The sequence below is a fragment of the Microcaecilia unicolor genome, chromosome 2, assembly GCF_901765095.1.
Source record: "Microcaecilia unicolor chromosome 2, aMicUni1.1, whole genome shotgun sequence".
Classification (NCBI taxonomy): Eukaryota; Metazoa; Chordata; class Amphibia; order Gymnophiona; family Siphonopidae; genus Microcaecilia; species Microcaecilia unicolor.
Window position 1 is genome coordinate 117,044,463 of NC_044032.1, and position 20,731 is coordinate 117,065,193.

General features: G+C 48.3%; 1 protein-coding gene across 1 annotated transcript in view; it reads left to right on the forward strand.

The window, feature by feature from the left end:
* AP3B1 (adaptor related protein complex 3 subunit beta 1) overlaps nucleotides 1-20,731 on the forward strand; it is a 1,191,861-nt gene that overhangs the window by 127,215 nt on the left and 1,043,915 nt on the right. The window contains exon 5 of the mRNA XM_030193246.1: nucleotides 15,609-15,769. Coding sequence (XP_030049106.1) covers nucleotides 15,609-15,769 — 161 coding nt within the window. The remainder of the gene's footprint in view (nucleotides 1-15,608; nucleotides 15,770-20,731) is intronic.

A 20,731-nucleotide genomic window follows, 5' to 3' on the forward strand; every position in this document is an offset into this window, starting at 1 on the left:
AGGCATTGAGGGATAAAGCAATTTACCTATGGACACAAAGAGCATCAGTGGCAGAAGTGGGAACTGAATACTGGTTCTCAGCCCATTGCTTTTACTACTAGGCTACTTCCTCTTCCCACACCACAAGTCTAAGCAGGAGTTTTTTGGCAGAGTGATAATCCAAGCAAAACTAGTTTTGTTTTGATTAATCCATTAAGTGCACTAGTTGTCGAAATGCAACCAGTAGTATTATTGCATTTTGCATAAGCTACAGAAAGCCATAAACATCTACTATAATAAAACTCACCCTCAACGTTCTGAAGACAACGTTCTGAAGTCACTCAGTCACTCCATGAAGGGTTCATGGATTCATGGTGGAGAAGCCACAACACTGACCATGTCTCTCAGCCCCGCCCTCGCATGACGGACCAATCAGAAAAAACACACTCAATGTTCTGAAACACAAAGGACCATCACAAAACTGTTCCCAGGCAACGCTAGGCAACGTAAGATGGACCTATCAGAGGAAACTACGTGGCAATAAGGGAGGAGCATTCACCAGCAGAATGGCTCATTATCTGTGCAGCACGGAGAGCACAGAACCACCGCTTGAACGAGAAAAGAATATTCCTGTTGTGGATATGTGCAAAAATAGACCGGAAGGGGGGGGGGGGGGGGGGGGGGGGGGGAAAGAAATTTTTAAATGCCTAATGCCGGTACTGAAGAGTGCCGGAGGGCCTATAGCACAGACTATATTTGGGTTCGCTAGACGTGGAGTCTGAGAACAGTGTGCCCCTCACCATCTGGGACGTGGGCGAACAGGACAAGCTGTGGCCCAGCTGGAAGGATTACCTGTGACCCAGCCAGCAGCAAATATCCCTACTCCTTCCCTGCCTAGGAATTGCTGGAGACTGGCTGCAAAACTAATGAAACAACCGCACACCGACACACCACCTCCATCATTCGAAAGGCATCCACTCTTTCTACAACAGAAATGCAAACTAATAATACAAAAACAAACAAAGAATACCCGGTTTCACACGCGGCTGCAGGTAACTCCCTACCCCCTTCCTCTTCCCCTTTTGCTGAAGCGGCCAAGGACGTGCCCAACCATCCCCAGCCTCAGGCAAGCCATCTCCCACCTCGGGGATTCCCCAAGCACCCGGAAAAAGACGGCGCTGCTTCCCGCAGCGCATAAATGTTTCAGCATTCCCCTGCATCAGGCCTGAAATGGACAGAACATACCGGATCACCCCCCGATGGCCCGAGACCGTGCTCCTCTCCCTTCCCCCAACTTAAAACAACCATCCGGGTCCTCAGGCAAGCCGTCTCCCACCTCCAGGATGCCCAGAACCCCAGCCCAACGGAAAAAGACGACGCTGCTTCCCACAGCACATTTCACTTCCAGCGTTCCCCTACAGCAGCCCTGAAACAGCCAAAAAATACCAACAGACCAAGAACGTGCTCCTCTACCTTCCACCCATCTAAAACAACACGGCTGCCTCAGCACAACACAAAAAAAAAAAAACCTGGAAAAATCAATCCACCACTTAGCAAAGGCTGACCCCCCTACAACCACATTTACATTTCACCAACAGAAAGACCTCCCTCCACAAACCTCCTTGACAGACAAAACCACACACACACAATACAACAGAAACACACCCTCAAAGCCACACACCAATCCATCAAACTTTGCCAGCACAGCACATCCCCCAACCCAAAAAACAAATTAAAAAAAAGACACACATCGACAACCTGCACACACACCTCACACTCACACACACACACACACACACACACACACACACACACACACACACACACACACACACACACACACACACACACACACACACACACACACGCGCGAAAACTCTGTGACACATAAACACACACAAAAAAAAAAGCCACATGCTAGCACCCGTTTCATTGGTTTCGGAAACGGGCCTTTTTTACTAGTCCTATATAATAGAAAGCACCTCCAACGTTCTGAAGCTGACTCCGTGGCACTGAAGCCTTAAAGCATTCATGCTGTCTGTAACTCCATCTCCTGAATTGACGTCACATACTTCCGGGTGCGTCATGTGCAGCAGTGCCCAATCACACAATAGCAACACGAGGGACCTCCAACTTTCTGAAGCTGACTCCGCGCCTCAGGGGAGATTGTATGGAAGAATTGTAAAGTGCAAGCTTTTCAAGATTTAGCCTGGTCGACCACCTCAGCGGCGGACGGATTTTAAGGAGGTGACTAGCTTTCCCCTTTTGGAATACAATTCAGTGTTGGTAGTCAACCGAGAAGGGTTCAAACCAAAGCAGGGGCCTGGAGGGCTCTTCGGGAGCTTGGGTGCTCCGATCTCCCAACCAAAGCTAACGCCGCCCAGGGGCGAAGTCAGAACTCTCCGGGACCCGTGCGCCCTTAGTGGCAGAAGGTTGGGGGCGGCAAAGCACGCTCTCCGATTGAGTCGCAGGCTGAGCGATCTGCTTCAACTTGACTTACCTACAGACCGGACATTTTCTATAAACAGAATGGGGGGAATCTCAAAGGGGTTGCTGCATTTGAGATTACGATTGGAGAATGAATTACTTAAAGGTGGTTGGAGTGAATGATGAACTATACATGCTAGAGTAACTTGGAAAAGAAAAAAAAGAGGGTGTACCATCAACAGATAAGTTTAAGGATGCCTCCGGGGCAAACACATTTCCTCCGGGATTTTCCTGGCCGGAGGAGGGGATGATCAGGGGGTGAGGGACTTTGGGGGGGAGGAGGGAGGTGTGGGAGGGGTTTTTGGGTGGGGTCTTGGAATGTGAATGGACTAAATAGTCCTGGGAAGAGGGGGGGAGGACCCTGGAACTTGGAGGGAGGGGGGGAGACCCTGAAACTTGGAGGGAGGGGGGGACAACCCAGGAACTCAGAGGGGAGGGGATGACCCTGGAACTCGGCGGGAGGGAGGCAGGGGGGAGACGACCCTGGAACTCGGAGGGAGGGAGGGGGGACCTTGGGACTGGGAGGGGGGCCTATGGCGCACTCTCATTCTCTCACACACACTCTCACAGACACACACACACACCCAGTCTCACTCTCTCTGTCACACACACACACTCGCACACTCACTCTTGCACACACTCTCTGAAACATACACACTCCGAGGAAAACCTTGCTAGCGCCCGTTTCATTTGTGTCAGAAACGGGCCTGTTTTACTAGTGGTTAAATAAGATCACATTTTAATTTTACAAGGAGCCCCTCCCTCGGAATAGAATCATTTTTAAGGCTCTATTCTGTTCTTGTTGCTTATGAACGTAACCAGAACTGTTTCCATTAGCAAGCTCTGCAAATAAAATTAATTACGAATTACCCTGTCGGAATAGAATCATTTTTAAGACTCTCTTCGGTTCTTGTTGCTTATGAACGTAACCAGAACTGTTTCCATTAGCAAGCTCTGCAAATAAAATTAATTGCGAATTATCAGTCATGCAAAATCTTTGCATAAATGAGGCTGCTAGATGGCAGTGGTGTAGCCACATGGGGTGGGGGCCCTTGGGGCCTTGAAACCTCCCCTCTCTTTTGGTTTAGGCCCCCTTTACAACTGGAGTAGATATCGAATGACTGGCGGTGATGCCCAATCCATGCCAGTGGACGAGATCTTCTGCTCTAACGGCCCAAGCAAGATGAAGACAGTGGCCTCCTTTCCAGTAGCCGATGTCTGCATTCTTTGTGCACCTACAGTGGGTTCTCGTTGATACTTTTGTTGCGACTATACTCCAGTGAAGAAAGGAGAAGGAATTTTGTGTGCTGTAAGTTTTTAATTCTATTCACTTCAGATTGGGCACTTATTTTTTTTCATACATTCAGTTAATGACGTCTAATTTTATCCTTAATAATGGGAAGCCGGTACTGGGTTCTTCCGATGTGCAGGGTGATCGGCATCCTCAGACAGCACTAGTGTGCAATTTTACATTAGTCAGTATAATTCTTCTGGTGCCTCTTTAGTCTCTGCACTGCTGGGCTATGGTGTTTTTCTTCGAGGACAAGCAGGCTGCTTGTTCTCACTGATGGGTGACGTCCACGGCAGCCCCTCCAATCGGAATCTTCACTAGCAAAAGCCTTTGCTAGCCCTCGCGCGCCGATGCGCACCGCGCATGCGCGGCCGTCTTCCCGCCCGAAACCGGCTCGTGCCGGCCAGTCTTCTTTTGTCTGCGCTCGGTACGGTCGTGTTTCGCCGTTCGCGCCCCTTAAGTTGACCTCGCGCGTCTCCTTTTTGGTTTCGCTACTAAAAAAAAAAAAGGATTCTGGAAGAGGACCTTTTCGGTCTTTTTCCTTTTTCCGCTACTTCCAGTTTTTGCCCCGGTAAGTTTTCTTTCGTCTTCGGGGTAGGCCTTTTTTCAGGCCTCGGGTCGATTTTTCTTCCCCTCGTTTTTGGTGCCTACCGCAATTACGAGTTTCGATTTCACCGGCGAGATTTTTCCGCCCATGTCATCGAAGTCTCCCAGCGGCTTCAAGAAGTGCACCCAGTGCGCCCGGGTAATCTCGCTCACAGGCACGCGTCGTGTCTTCAGTGTCTGGGGGCTGGGCACCGCCCGCAGGCCTGTAGTCTGTGCTCTCTTTTACAAAAGCGGACTCAGGTAGCGAGGTTGGCCCAGTGGAACGTTTTGTTCTCGGGCTCTTCATCGGCACCGGGAGTATCGAGTGCATCGACGTCGCCAGCGTCCAGACCTTCATCCTCGGCCGCGATTGCATCGAGTGCATCGAGGCATCGACCCTCTGCATCGGGGCTGAGATATCGGAAGGCTGCGTCGGCGGTACCGGGACCTCCTCGTCTGCTGATGTCGTCGGACGTTGGTGCTTCGTCTGGAGTGCAGGTGAGGGCTGTCCATTCCCCTGCTGGTGGCGGTGAGCCTTTGGGTGGGTCTCCCCCTACCCTGAGGGCTCCTGTGGTACAGCCCCCCCCCGAGACCGACCTTCTTCGGCCTCGGCCCCGAGGAAGCGACGGCTGGATTCTACGTCCTCCTCGTCGGTGCCGGGAAGCTCCGGTGACGTGCTTCGTCCCAAGAAGTCGAAGAAGCATCGACACCGGTCCCCTTCCCGTGTCGGCACCGAGAGCTCTGGGTCGCCGAGGGAGTCGGCACCCAGCAGGCATCGGCACCGAGAGGACCGCTCACCCTCTGTTCAAGAGGTGTCGATGCGCTCCACTCTGGACAGCCCGGAACAGCCTCCACGCCCGGAACAGACTCTGACATCGACACCTGCATCGGCTTCCATGTCTTTCTCCACAGCCGCTCTGCACGAGAGTCTCCGGGCCGTTCTCCCAGAGATCCTGGGAGAGCTGTTGCGCCCTTCCCCTCCGGTACCGGGAGTGCTTGCACCACCGGTACCATCGAGTGAAGCGCCGGCTGGCCCCTTGCCCGGGGTGAGGTACCCGACATCGGTGCTGCTTGCGGTACCGACTGCGGTAGCCTCCAAGGAAGGCTCGGCGGAGGGAGCTTCGCCGGTGCGGGCGAGGGAGCCTACCTCTCGACACTCCCATCGTGGACGTGGTTCCACGGAGTTGAGCCGGGCACGGCTTCAGACACAGGTTCATGAACTTGTGTCTGATACCGATGGTGAGGCCTTGTGGGAGGAGGAGGAGCACATCAGATATTTCTCTGACGAGGAGTCTGATGGCCTTCCTTCGGATCCCACTCCCTCTCCTGAAAGGCAGCTCTCTCCGCCCGAGAGTCTGTCTTTTGCGGCCTTTGTCCGGGAGGTGTCTACGGCCATCCCTTTCCCGGTGGTTGTGGAGGACGAGCCCAGGGCTGAAATGTTTGAGCTCCTGGACTATCCTTCTCCACCTAAGGAAACGTCCACAGTACCCATGCATCATCTCCTCAAAAAGACATTGCTGGCGAACTGGACCAAGCCTCTAAGTAATCCCCACATTCCCAAGAAGATCGAGTCCCAGTACCGGATCCATGGGGACCCAGAGCTGATGCGCACTCAATTGCCTCACGACTCTGGAGTTGTGGATTTGGCCCTAAAGAAGGCTAAGAGTTCTAGGGAGCATGCTTCGGCGCCCCCGGGCAAGGACTCTAGAACCTTAGACTCCTTTGGGAGGAAGGCCTACCATTCCTCTATGCTCGTGGCCAAAATTCAGTCGTACCAGCTCTACACGAGCATGCACATGCGGAACAATGTGCGGCAGTTGGCGGGCTTGGTGGTCAAGCTCCCCCCTGAGCAAGCCAAGCCTTTTCAGGAGGTGGTCAGGCAGCTGAAGGTGTGCAAAAAATTCCTGGCCAGAGGGGTGTATGACACCTTTGATGTTGCATCCAGGGCCGCTGCTCAAGGTGTGGTGATGCGCAGACTCTCATGGCTGCGTGCCTCCGACCTGGAGAATAGGATCCAGCAGCGGGTTGCGGACTCGCCTTGCCATGCGGATAACATTTTTGGAGAGAAAGTCGAGCAGGTGGTAGAGCAGCTCCACCAGCAGGATACCGCTTTCGACAAGTTCTCCCGCCGGCAGCCTTCAGCTTCTACCTCTACAGGTAGACGATTTTTTGGGGGAAGGAGAACTGTTCCCTACTCTTCTGGTAAGCGTAGGTACAATCCTCCTTCTCGACAGCCTGCGGCCCAGGCTAAGCCCCAGCGCGCTCGCTCTCGTCAGCAGCGTGCGCCTCAGCAAGGCCCCTCGGCTCCCCAGCAAAAGCAAGGGGCGAGCTTTTGACTGGCTCCAGCAGAGCATAGCCGACATCCAAGTGTCAGTGCCGGGCGACCTGCCAGTCGGAGGGAGGTTGAAAGCTTTTCACCAAAGGTGGCCTCTCATAACCTCCGATCAGTGGGTTCTCCAAATAATCCGGCAAGGATACACCCTCAATTTGGCCTCAAAACCTCCAAATTGTCCACCGGGAGCTCAGTCTTACAGCTTCCAGCACAAGCAGGTGCTTGCAGAGGAACTCTCCGCCCTTCTCAGCGCCAGTGCGGTCGAGCCCGTGCCATCCGGGCAAGAAGGGCTGGGATTCTATTCCAGGTACTTCCTTGTGGAAAAGAAAACAGGGGGGATGCGTCCCATCCTAGACCTAAGGGCCCTGAACAAATATCTGGTCAAAGAAAAGTTCAGGATGCTTTCCCTGGGTACCCTTCTCCCCATGATTCAGGAAAACGATTGGCTATGCTCTCTGGACTTGAAGGACGCCCACACACACATCCCAATACTGCCAGCTCACAGACAGTATCTGCGATTTCAGCTGGGCACACGTCACTTCCAGTACTGTGTGCTACCCTTTGGGCTCGCCTCTGCGCCCAGAGTGTTCACGAAGTGCTTGGCTGTAGTAGCAGCGGCACTTCGCAGACTGGGGGTACACGTGTTCCCATATCTCGACGATTGGCTGGTGAAGAACACATCCGAGGCAGGAGCTCTACAGTCCATGCAGATGACTATTCGCCTCCTGGAGCTACTGGGGTTTGTGATAAATTACCCAAAGTCCCATCTTCTCCCAGTGCAGAACCTCGAATTCATAGGAGCTCTGCTGGATTCTCGGACGGCTCGTGCCTATCTCCCAGAGACGAGAGCCAACAACTTGTTGTCCCTCGTCTCGCGGGTGCGAGCGTCCCAGCAGATCACAGCTCGGCAGATGTTGAGATTGCTGGGCCACATGGCCTCCACAGTTCATGTGACTCCCATGGCCCGCCTTCACATGAGATCTGCCCAATGGACCCTAGCTTCCTAGTGGTTTCAGGCTGCTGGGGATCTAGAAGACGTGATCCACCTGTCCACGAGTTTTCTCAAATCCCTGTATTGGTGGACGATTTGGTCCAATTTGACTCTGGGACGCCCTTTCCTAATTCCTCAGCCACAAAAAGTGCTGACCACGGATGCGCCTCTCCTGGGGTGGGGAGCTCATGTCGATGGGCTTCACACCCAAGGAAGCTGGTCCCTCCAGGAACGCGATCTGCAGATCAATCTTCTGGAGTTACGAGCGGTCTGGAACGCTCTGAAGGCTTTCAGAGATCGGCTGTCCCACCAAATTGTCCAAATTCAGACAGACAACCAGGTTGCCATGTATTACATCAACAAGCAGGGGGGCACCGGATCTCGCCCCCTGTGTCAGGAAGCCGTCAGCATGTGGCTCTGGGCTCGCCGTCATGGCATGGTGCTCCAAGCCACATATCTGGCAGGCGTAAACAACAGTCTGGCCGACAGGTTGAGCAGGATTATGCAACCTCACGAGTGGTCGCTCAATTCCCATGTAGTGCGACAGATCTTCCAGGTGTGAGGCACCCCCTTGGTAGATCTCTTCGCATCTCGAGCCAACCACAAAGTCCCTCAGTTCTGTTCCAGGCTTCAGGCCCACAGCAGACTGGCATCGGATGCCTTCCTCCTGGACTGGGGGGAGGGTCTGCTGTATGCTTATCCTCCCATACCTCTGGTGGGGAAGACTTTGTTGAAACTCAAGCAAGACCAAGGCACCATGATTCTGATTGCTCCTTTTTGGCCGCTTCAGATCTGGTTCCGTCTTATTCTGGAGTTGTCCTCCGAAGAACCGTGGAGATTGGAGTGTTTTCCGACCCTCATCACACAGGACGAAGGGGCGCTTCTGCATCCCAACCTCCGGTCCCTGGCTCTCTCGGCCTGGATGTTGAGAGCGTAGACTTTGCCTCTTTGGGTCTGTCAGAGGGTGTCTCCCGCATCTTGCTTGCTTCCAGGAAAGATTCCACTAAGAGGAGTTACTTCTTTCTATGGAGGAGGTTTGCCGTCTGGTGTGACAGCAAGGCCCTAGATCCTCGCTCTTGTCCTACACAGACCCTGCTTGAATCCTTCTGCACTTGTCTGAGTCTGGTCTCAAGACCAACTCTGTAAGAGTTCACCTTAGTGCGATCAGTGCATACCATTACGGTGTGGAAGGTAAGCCGATCTCTGGACAGCCTTTAGTTGTTCGCTTCATGAGAGGTTTGCTTTTGTCAAAGCCCCCTGTCAAGCCTCCTACAGTGTCATGGGATCTCAATGTCGTTCTCACCCAGCTGATGAAACCTCCTTTTGAGCCACTGAATTCCTGCCATCTGAAGTACTTGACTTGGAAGGTCATTTTCTTGGTGGCAGTTACTTCAGGTCGTAGAGTCAGTGAGCTTCAGGCCCTGGTAGCCCAGGCCCCTTATACCAAATTTCATCATAACAGAGTAGTCCTCCGCACTCACCCTAAGTTCTTGCCAAAGGTTGTGTCGGAGTTCCATCTGAACCAGTCAATTGTCTTGCGAACATTCTTTCCCCGTCCTCATTCCTGCCCTGCTGAACGTCAGCTGCACACATTGGACTGCAAGAGAGAATTGGCTTTCTATCTGGAGCGGACACAGCCCAACAGACAGTCCGCCCAATTGTTTGTTTCTTTTGATCCCAACAGGAGGGGAGTGGCTGTGGGGAAACGCACCATCTCCAATTGCCTAGCAGATTGCATTTCCTTCACATACGCCCAGGCTGGGCTGGCTCTTGAGGGTCATGTCACGGCTCATAATGTTAGAGCCATGGCAGCGTCGGTAGCCCACTTGAAGTCAGCCACTATTGAAGAGATTTGCAAAGCTGCGAGGTGGTCATCTGTCCACACATTCACATCTCATTACTGCCTGCAGCAGGATACCCGACGCGACAGTCGGTTCGGGCAGTCAGTGCTTCAGAATCTGTTCGGGGTTTAGGATCCAACTCCACCCCCCTAGGCCCATGTTTTATTCTGTTCCAGGCTACACTCTCAGTTAGTTGGAAAAATTGTTAGGTCAATCTCAGTTATGTCCTCGCCGTTGGGAGGTCCAATTGACCATGTTTGTTGTTTTGAGTGAGCCTGGGGGCTAGGGATACCCCATCAGTGAGAACAAGCAGCCTGCTTGTCCTCGGAGAAAGCGAATGCTACATACCTGTAGAAGGTATTCTCCGAGGACAGCAGGCTGATTGTTCTCAGAAACCCACCCGCCAACCCTTTTGGAGTTGTCTTTCCTTCTCTTTGTCTTGCTACATATGAGACTGGCCGGCACGAGCTGGTTTCGGGCGGGAAGACGGCCACGCATGCGCGGTGCGCATCGGCGCGTGAGGGCTAGCAAAGGCTTTTGCTAGTGAAGATTCCGATTGGAGGGGCTGCCGTGGACGTCACCCATCAGTGAGAACAATCAGCCTGCTGTCCTCGGAGAATACCTTCTACAGGTACGTAGCATTCGCTTTATTGTTTATTTATGGAACTTGACTAGATCCTATCAGTGATTGGGAACATCAATGCGTCAGGGTGTCTATGAAGACAATCTTTTGGTAGTACCTGCAGTGGCATTTCAGTAGTTTTACAACAGTTTTTTCTTTTCTTTTATATTGCTTCTTGATTCTGTCTCCTGGGTTCATTTTATTGGCACTTTTTTTTTTTAAATATCTCTAGCCATTATACATTGTTAGGTTTGAGCTACTACTGGAAAAGGTGTGAGATAAATCCAAATTATTTTTTGGTATTTAGTAACCACCTTTATGAAGAGATAGATTCACCTATAGTAGTATACAGTAGTTACAGCTTGACATAAAACGTACTATCTTATTACTAGTAGTATAATAGTAAAATGAACAAATTTAAGCATAAATAAAATCAATGAAGTAAACTTGGTGATGGAAGATTAAATATTACAGGAATAACATTATGCACTGCCAGAAATTGACAGATTTAGACTGCCTAAGACGATCCAAGATGGCCGCCAGCATTTAGATACTGAGAGGAGCTCCCGTTTTCTTCTCCTAAAAATGCTGAAAAGACGCGGAAGGGCAACAGCTCAAGCTTCGCTGCTGCCCTCCTCTTTACCTTCAGGTCCTATGGACCGATTTGTGAGTTCCTCGGGTCAGAATCGGCAGATGGTGGGCGAATCACTAGAGAGCGCCAGCATGATTTAGGAGGTATTGGCATCTTCGGGACAGGAAGCCACCTTGAGCCCTGACCATCGTACTCCACCCCTGCAACCGCAGTCGACTAGCTCACCCTTCGATGGACTGATAATTTTTTCCCCACAGAGTGGAAATCTCGTGGTTGAAGCTCCATTCCAACTCGAGGGGCAGCCCGAGCGTCAGCTGAGTTTGCTCGAGGAAAGCAGTCCTGCCAAGATGTCTCCGGGGTTGAAAGATATGGAATTGCTAAAGAACTCTGAAAATCTGACTGATATTCCCAGTTTATATTAACTGTTACTCAAAAAATAAATGCTACATCTGAGAAAATCGTTTTAATTGAACAGAGTTTATTGAAAACTGAAGTGGACATAAAATCCTTAAGTGAAAAACAAGTAAATATTGAAAAGACTGTTAGTGACTTGGGAAACCTACAAGCAGCAATGCTGAAAGATATTACTAATTTAAGAAGGAAAACAGAAATATATGATAATTTTATGAAGAATAACAACTTGAGATTAATTAATTTTCCAAAAATAAACATGATAAAACCTATTGATATGTTAAAGAGATACCTTCGCGAAAATTTAGAAATTCCTGAAGAAAGTTTGCCACCATTTAACCATTTGCTTTTAGATTGTATTTATATTCCCTTCCTCTTTCTGTTCCTTCTACCCTTCCATTTCTCATTGTCTTTGATTTAATTTTATTTATTAGTTCATTGTAAGCCGCTTTGGTGCTGCAACACTGTGGCAAATGGCGGGGTATAAATGGCCTAAAAATTAAATAAATAAATAATTTGTTTCCACCTGTCCCACCTGCGCCCAAAACAAATCCTCTCCTGGCAAGCCTTGGGGATTTTTACAGCCACTGCCTGTTCCACAGCTGCCTTGGCAGAAAGTATCTATGGGTTTTGTTACGGATTTACCACCTTCCCAAGGCCACATGGAGGCATATTTTCAAAGCACTTAGCCTTCCAAAGTTCCATAGAAACCTATGGAACTTTGGAAGGCTAAGTGCTTTGAAAATATGCCTCATAGTCATTTGGGTCGTGGTGGACCGATTTTCTCGAATGGCCCATTTTATTCCCATGAGATCTCTTCCTTCAGCCGCCACTCTTGCCAAGGCTTTCATACTACTACTACTACTACTACTATTTAGCATTTCTATAGCGTTACAAGGCGTACGCAGCGCTGCACAAACATAGAAGAAAGACAGTCCCTGCTCAAAGAGCTTACAATCTAATAGACAAAAAATAAAGTAAGCAAATCAAATCAATTAATGTGTATGGGAAGGAAGAGAGGAGGGTAGGTGGAGGCGAGTGGTTACGAGTCAAAAGCAATGTTAAAGAGGTGGGCTTTCAGTCTAGATTTAAATGTGGCCAAGGATGGGGCAAGACGTAGGGGCTCAGGAAGTTTATTCCAGGCTTAGGGTGCAGCGAGACAGAACGCGCGAAGTCTGGAGTTGGCAGTAGTGGAGAAGGGAACAGATAAGAAGGATTTATCCATGGAGCAGAGTGCACGGGAAGGGGTGTAGGGAAGGACGAGTGTGGAGAGGTACTGGGGAGCAGCAGAGTGAGTACATTTATAGGTTAGTAGAAGAAGTTTGAACAGGATGCGAAAACGGATAGGGAGCCAGTGAAGCGACTTGAGGAGAGGGGTAGTATGAGTAAAGCAACCCTGGCGGAAGACGAGACGGGCAGCAGAGTTTTGAACCGACTGGAGAGGGGAGAGGTGACTAAGTGGGAGGCCAGCAAGAAGCAGATTGCAGTAGTCTAAACGAGAGGTGACAAGGGTGTGGATGAGGGTTTTGGTAGAGTGCTCGGAAAGAAAGGTGCGGATTTTACGGATGTTGTAAAGAAAGAAACGACAGGTCTTGGCAATCTGCTGGATATGAGCAGAGAAGGAGAGAGAAGAGTCAAAGATGACCCCAAGGTTTCGAGCTGAGGAGACAGGGAGAATGAGAGAGCCATCAACAGAAATAGAAAACGGGGGGAGCGGGGAGGTGGGTTTGGGGGGAGGGGGAAATGAGAAGCTCGGTTTTGGTCATTTAATTTTAGGTGGCATTGAGACATCCAGACAGCAATGTCAGACAAGCACGCTGAAACTTTGGTTTGGATGCAAGGTGAGATATCAGGGGTAGAAAGGTAGATTTGGGGGGAGTCAGCATAAAGATAGTAGGAAAAGCCATGGGATGAGATTAATGAACCAAGGGAAGAAGTGTAGATAGAAAAGAGGAGGGGACCAAGAACAGAACCCTGAGGTACGCCGACAGGCAGAGGGATAGAAGTAGAAGAGGATCTACCAGAGTGAACACTAAAGGTGCGGAGGGAGAGGTAGGAAGAGAACCAGGAAAGGACAGAACCCTGGAATCCAAGTGAGGACAGGGTATCGAGAAGTATGCTGTGATCGACAGTGTCAAAAACAGCGGAAAGATCAAGAAGAATGAGGATGCAATATTGACCTCTGGATTTAGCCAGTAATAGGTCATTGGAGACTTTAGTAAGCGCAGTTTCATTTGAGTGGAGAGGGCGAAAACCAGATTGTAGTGGGTCAAGCATATTTTTCGTTTACATTGCCTCCCTCTCCCAATCATAAGTGATCGGGGATCGCAATTCACTTTTAGGTTCTGGAGAGCTCTGTGTTCTGCTGTTGGCATCACCACCCATTTTTCATCCACAGACCAATGGACTGGTGGAACGGGCCAATCAAACTCTCATGACCTTCCTACGAGTGTACACTAATAACAGACAGGATTACTGGTCTACATTACTCCCCTGGGCTGAATTTGCCTATAACAATGGCTTCCACACTGCCTCTCATAGGTCACCATTTTTTAATGGTGTATGGGCGCCACCCACAACTAGTACTTCCGATCCTTCAGACCCAAGCCTCACCTCTGCTCCAGCAGACCCTCACCAATATCCAGGACATTTGGAACAGGGTCCAATAACATCTTCAGCGAGCCGCTGCTAGATACAAGCTTTTCGCAGATTGTAAAAGGCGGTCTTCTCCGATTTTTCAACCTGGACAAAAAGTTTGGCTCAGTACCAAATACTTGAGGATCCGTTTACCCTCCTTCAAGTTAACATTGCCTGTTCCTGGATTACTCCCTTGCCTCCTGCCTGCCTATTGACTTTGCCTGTACCTGGATCACTCTCTTGCCTGCTGCCTGTCTGGCCGTCATGTTCACCACCCCGCTTCCTGCTCCGTCTCGTAAGCCCTGCAGGCTGCCCGCACCTAGGGGCTCAACATCTTGGGAACAGCGGTTAGCGCAGGTGAAACCCGGGGTTGTCCGGCCGCCAAGCAGAATCTGGTCTGAGTACCGGGCTCAGCAGCGCTCTACTTGGTACAAGATCTCACAAGTCTGACATAGCTTGGCTCCTCACTCAATTCTTTGTGAGAGCTAGAGGTGATTTGGCATTTGCAGACAGGTGATTCAAAGGGCCTTTTCTTTCCTCTCTTTGTGAGATTCTGTTTGGGTGTATAACCTGCTTGTATACTCTAGCAGAGAAGGTAAAATTTAGTCTTACCTGTTAATTTCCTTTTCTTGAGTCCTGCTAGATTAGTCCAGGACCTGCCCTAGAAGACTACTATTCTTAGGGATTCTTCAGGTTCTTTGCTGTCTCTTTTGATCTCTGTATGTATAGTTATTGTTACAATTATATTTATGGTTGCAATGATTAAATTGAGTTTTTTTTTTTGCTGATTATATAATAGTAGACCTAACGCTGCTTTGGTGTTGGCATAGTGGAGAGTTCGAGTGCACCAGCCCTTATATTGGTGACATCACCGGAAGAATTCATTATCTTTACGCCCATCTGCTGGTAGGAAGGAGTGACAACCTACTAGTATGGACTGGTGTACGAGGACTCAAAGAAAGGAAATGGATAAGGCTAAATATCACCTTTGATGGCATAAAATGCACATTTAATATGTAAATCTTTGCAAATGTATGTAAATGCCCTAATATAATTGTCACATGATTTCCTAACTCTTCCCACAAGATCTACCCTTCAACTATCATGGGAAATGAGGGTGTGGGTGTTGGGGAAGGGGAGCTGTGATCAGGTCCTTTGTTTCAGCTGTCTTACATCAAACCTAGGATGAATTTCCTATTTAGTTCAGTCATAGTTTCCTAAGCATGTCTTTCCTGTATTGGCTTATTTTTTAGTTACTCTGTTAGTGACAATAACAAGTAGTTATTAAGCATTCTGTAACATGACATTCCTTTTGTCTTAAGTCTACTACCTTGTGATTTTATTGGGTGATGAAATTTTGTAAATCCAGCTGGATGTGAGGTTTGTTAAAATGTATTGAGTTCACTCTATGATAGCGTTAGCACATAATATGCTGATGATAGTAGGCATTTCAATTGGTAATCAGTGTATGTCACAGCCAATCTGATTTTTCATAAGAGTGCCTGTAACATGTTATGATTGACAACCCTGACTCTGGGAGCAGGACACACAAAAAAAGGCTTCTTTAGACATATTTTTCCATTATTTTTCTTGTGTGTTTGCTCCATCTTGTGGCTCTCAAAAGCATTGTTAATCTGTTCTTTAATAACTGAAAGAGTTAGCTTTCCACTAATACAGACCTGCTTTCATTTGTATTTTCTGTTGTGTGGATAGTGTAAAATATATAAATATGTGAGTGATTCTGTTAGTTCTGAGCTGCCATAAATGCTTAATGGGTTTAATAACTTTTTTTCCTCAGTTTCTTGTTTATTAATTAATACTTCTGTGTTTGCTGTTTTAGGATCCTAACCAGTTGATTCGTGCTAGTGCTCTACGAGTGTTATCCAGTATCCGTGTGCCAATAATTGTTCCCATTATGATGCTGGCAATAACAGAGGCTGCTGCTGACTTATCGCCATACGTGAGAAAAACTGCTGCTCATGCAATCCAGAAGCTATATAGGTAAGCAGCATGCTTTTTCATGAATATCTTTTGGAAGCTATAATTATGTAACAAAATAGGAATTTCAGATAGAGATTTTGACTTCTTGGTTCCATTTGAGGCCAGCATGGGAGGGATTTTTTTTATCTGATTTTGAAAAGTAGCAATTCAGAAGTATCTATCATCTAGCATATATTAATCCTATATAAATAGGCATAAAAATAAATATTCTAGCAAATATGAAAAAACAGATGCTAAAGAGCAAAAAGAATGGGATAGAAAACCTCTATGGCAATAACATTATCAAGCCCTAGGCATACCTGTGTATTCAAAAATGTAGTGAGGTATACTATCTTCCACAGAACAAACAGCATGAGATATGGCCAAAAGAAAAGCTAGGGAAGTACTGAAAGCTCTATCAGAGACCATAAAGACTTAAAACAGAAGGCTCAGGAAGGGTTAAAAGGAGGAGGTTCCATGTGTTAAGTAAAGCAGAGACCACGTATTTGTGCACTACAATATTGCTTGTTAATTGCCCCACTCAGGTGCTCATGCTGTATCTGAGAACAGTGGTGTGCTGGAGCCGGCTCGCTCCGGCTTGCAAGATCCGGTTGTTAAATTTTGGCCGGACTTGCGAGCCGGTTGTTGGAAAGGGCGAGCCGGCTCTCCCTCCCTCCGCCCTCCGGATCTGGTCCCTCACAGATCCTACCTTGACTATCGAATTCTTCGGGGCAGGCAGTGTTGCCTGCCCGCTGCTATCGCTGACTTTCCTCTGCCTCCTGTTTGCGCTTTAAAAATGGCCGCCGAGACTTCCAGAGGCGGCCTCGCGAGACTTCTGTAAGTCTCAGCGGCCATTTTGAAGCGCGATCGGGCGGCGGAGGAAAGTCAGCGATGGCAGCGGGCAGGCAACACTGCCTGCCCCGAAGAATTTGATGGCCAAGGTAGGGTTGGTGAGGGACCAGATCAGGAGGGAGGGAGGGAGGAAGCAGGAGAATTTGTGAAACAAGTCTGGAGGGGGGTGGCAGGGGAGAGAAGGGAGCTGCTGGACATGGGTGGATGGAGGGCAGGGGAGAGAAGGGAACTGCTGGACATGGGTGGATGGAGGGCAGGGGAGAGAAGGGTCACTGCTGGGCATGGGTGGATGGAGGACAGGGGAAAGGAGGGTCACTGCTGGGCATGGGTGGATGGAGGGCAGAGGAGAGGAGGGTCACTGCTGGGCATGGGTGGATGGAGGACAGGGGAAAGGAGGGTCACTGCTGGGCATGGGTGGATGGAGGGCAGGGGAAAGGAGGGTCACTGCTGGACATGTGTGGATGGAGGGCAGGGGAGAGGAGGGTCACTGCTGGCCATGGGTGGATGGAGGGCAGGGGAGAGAAGGGTCGCTGGCCATGGGTGGATGGAGGGCAGGGGAGAGAAGGGTCGCTGGCCATGGGTGGATGGAGGGCAGGGGAGAGAAGGGTCGCTGGGTATGGGTGCATGCTGGGCAGGGGAGAGGAGTGTCATTGCTGGCCATGGGTGGATGGAGGGCAGGGGGAGAGGAGGGGAAAGAGAATAAATGCTGGACATGGATGGAGGGGAGGGAAGAGTGAGGAAGGAGATAAGATAAGGGAAAAGGAAGAGAGGAGAAAAAATGCACATGGATGAAGAAAATAGGCAGAAGCTGAGGACCAGAAATGAAGAGGAAAGGAAAGAAATAAATGGAAAGGAAGCCCTGGAAACGGAGTTAAGAGGACAGATAGCAGCAGAATCGGATACTGGGCCAGCATGATCAGAAAAACAGTCACCAGACAACAAAGGTAGAAAAAAAATCATTTATTTTCATTATAGTGTTTGGAATATGTTCCCTTTGAGAATCAGGTGCTCAACATTAAAAGTTTATAGTTATTTACTTATTTATGGCATTTTATCCCACATTAAACATGAATTAGATTGGAGCCTGGGATCATTTAATTTTTTTTTTCTTGCAGAGAGTAATGCATTGCCCCCCCCCCCCCCCCCCCATTGGCTGTTGCCAGCTCTGCAATTTTTGGGGGGGGGGCGCAGAGGTGGGGGGGGGGGGGGCGCCGAGGTGAACCGGGGAGAGAGCCTGTTGTTAAAAATTTACCAGCACACCACTGTCTGAGAAGGAGATGTATTTGTGACTAAACATGTTCTCAGAAAGGGATTTCTGCATGTTTGAGAAGTGAGAGGAATTACCCATGTGCTGCTCTGGACCTGAGAAATCAAGCAGTGATTACTTCCCGTGCTATACCTTATTAGTCCTGAAAGCACACACGTGAGCTGTGGCATATTATTTGGGGAAATACTGCTCTAGATTATTCATAAAGATCTTCAAGTATACCTAACCTTTATAAATCAATTTTTATTAATTTCTTTGTCAATTACAATTAGGTGTTTTTGTAAAACTCTTTTTCCCAAAACAGGACAAAAAAAAAAAACAGTATTGGTGTGTCAAGCAAAAAAAGTGACTCTTCTTATATGCTAATAAAATATTTCAGTTAGAAAATTTGAAAAACTAGCAAAATTCTTGCTGCCTGAAAAAGCATAAGATACTTAGGTGACGGCGAAGACCACTATTGCTTCGTACTGGAAACAGGCTGGGGGTCCGACCATTTACAATTGGATAGCGAAAGTTAGAGTGGTCTCAGCATTGGAAATGCTGACAGACTGACTGACGTAGGGGGATATATAACCCAGAAGCAGTGGAATGGGTTCATTTAGACTATATACTGAATAATGATATAAATTGAAGGGGAATAAAGGGAGGGGTTGGAGGGAGATGGGCAATGGGGAGGGGAAGACGGGGAGGGTGAGGGGGGGGGGGGGAGTTAATGTTGATAATGAAAAACGATTCTCCTGTTGAGCAGCAGCGGCCGCTACAAAAGGAAAAAAAGCGATAAATGTTTTTAAACCCAGCCCAAATCATTCGCAAATGCCCGAGTCTTATAACGCAGTCTCTGCAGCCGCTCCTTCTCTCGCCTCCACGTCACTGCCCCTGGAGTAAGACCCAGGAGGAGCGCAGCGATGTGACAGGTGAGAGGAGGAGCGGCTGCAGAGACTGCGTTGTAAGACTCGGGCATTTGCGAATGATTTGGACTGGATTTAAAAACATTTATCACTTTTTTTTTCTTTTTGTAGCGGCCACTGCTGCTCAACAGGAGAAGCAGCAGTGGCCAGACAGCGTTACCACTGGCAGCTGCGGGTGGCGAGGGAGTTGAAGTGCCCGGAGTGGGGGGGGGGGGGGGGGTGTTGATGTGCTTCAGTCTTTGCCTTCCTTATCTGCACTTTGCATTTGACTTGCTGTTCCTTATGCTGTTTCTTATTATTTTCAGTCGGATCCTTTTTGCATTTTGTGAATGATTTTCTTTTAGCTCTAATAGCTTTTTTCACCTCACATTTTAACCATACTGGCTGTTGCTTGGTCTTCCTTGCTACTTTTTTAAATACACGGTGTATATATGTCCTGGGCTTCCTGGATAGCATTTTTGAACAGCATCCCACTTGATGCAAATTTCTGACCTTCATAGCTGTTCCTCTTTTTTTTTTTTTTTTTTTTTAACCGTTCTTTTCATTTTATCATAGTCTTCTGTTTGAAAGTTAATTGCTGTTGTATTGGATTTCCTGTGTGCTGATATCAAATATTATGATCGCTGTTATCAAGTGGCCCCAGCGCCATTATCTCCTGCATCAGATCATGTGCTCCACTAAGGACTGGATCTAGAATTTTTACTCCTCTTGTTGGCTCCTTTACCAGCTGCACCATAAAGCAGTCCTTGATTTCGTCAAGGAATTTTACCTCCCTAGCATTCCCCGATGTTACATTTATCCAGTCAATATTGAGGTAATTGAAATCACCCATTATTATTGTGTTGCCCAGTTTGTTAGCCTACCTAATTTCTGATAACATTTCTTCATCTGTCTGTTCATCCTGGCTAGGTGGACGGTACTACACTTCTATCACTCTCCTTTTTTCCTTTACACATCCATAGGGATTCCAAGATATGTTTTGTTTCCTGCAGAATTTTCAATCAATTTGATTCAAGGCACTCCTTAACATACAATCCTAACCCTCCACCAATCCGATCCTGCCTATCACTACGATATCATTTATATACCCTGGTATGACAGTGTCCCACCAGGTCTCAGAGATGCCTATTTAATTTTTCATTGGTGCAATATCTCTCCCATCTTATTTCTTAGGCTTCTGGCATTCACATACAGACATTTCAAACTGTTTGTTGTTCTTATTTATTTCTTGCTTAGCAGTTGACAGTGTTAATTAGCAATTTTTGTCTGATTTTTATTTAAAGACATATGGGGGCTTATTTTCAAAGCACTTAGCCTTCCAAAGTTCCATAGAAACCTATGGAAGTTTGGAAGGCTAAGTGCTTTGAAAATACACCTCATGGTCTACTATGGCCTCTATTGCAATGTCGCGCTCGGGATACCCCATCTTTCCTGTTTTGGTGATAACTTTGAAAGATACCTTGTTTTGAACCATGTGTTTTTGAACGACAGTCTGCCTTCCCCCATGTTCTACTGCCTTCTCAGCTTCCAGCAGGCTTAGGGCTCTCTCTATCCAGGGGCAGTTGCCCTAGTTGCATTCCCTTAACACTATCCCTGGCATGGGTGATTTTTATATTTTGCATCTCTTTCTATTTCTTTGGTGTTGTGCTACATGCAGGGTGTGGCTTCTTTGGATTTTGGTTTAATTACTTTAATTAATTTGGTTTAATTTGCCCTGCCGACTGCCATCAAAACAATACACGACCTAACAAACTTCCGAAAGTTATTAAAAACCAATTTGTTCGAAAAGGCATACCACTATGATCCATCCTAAATACCAGACAACGAAACCCATACCAGAACGGGACAAAACTGAACTCTCGAAACTGGATTGCTTAACTGTACTTTGGCACTAATGAACTTTATCATTATACCACTCTACTTCTCATTCCAGAAATGAACTCTCTACACTTGATT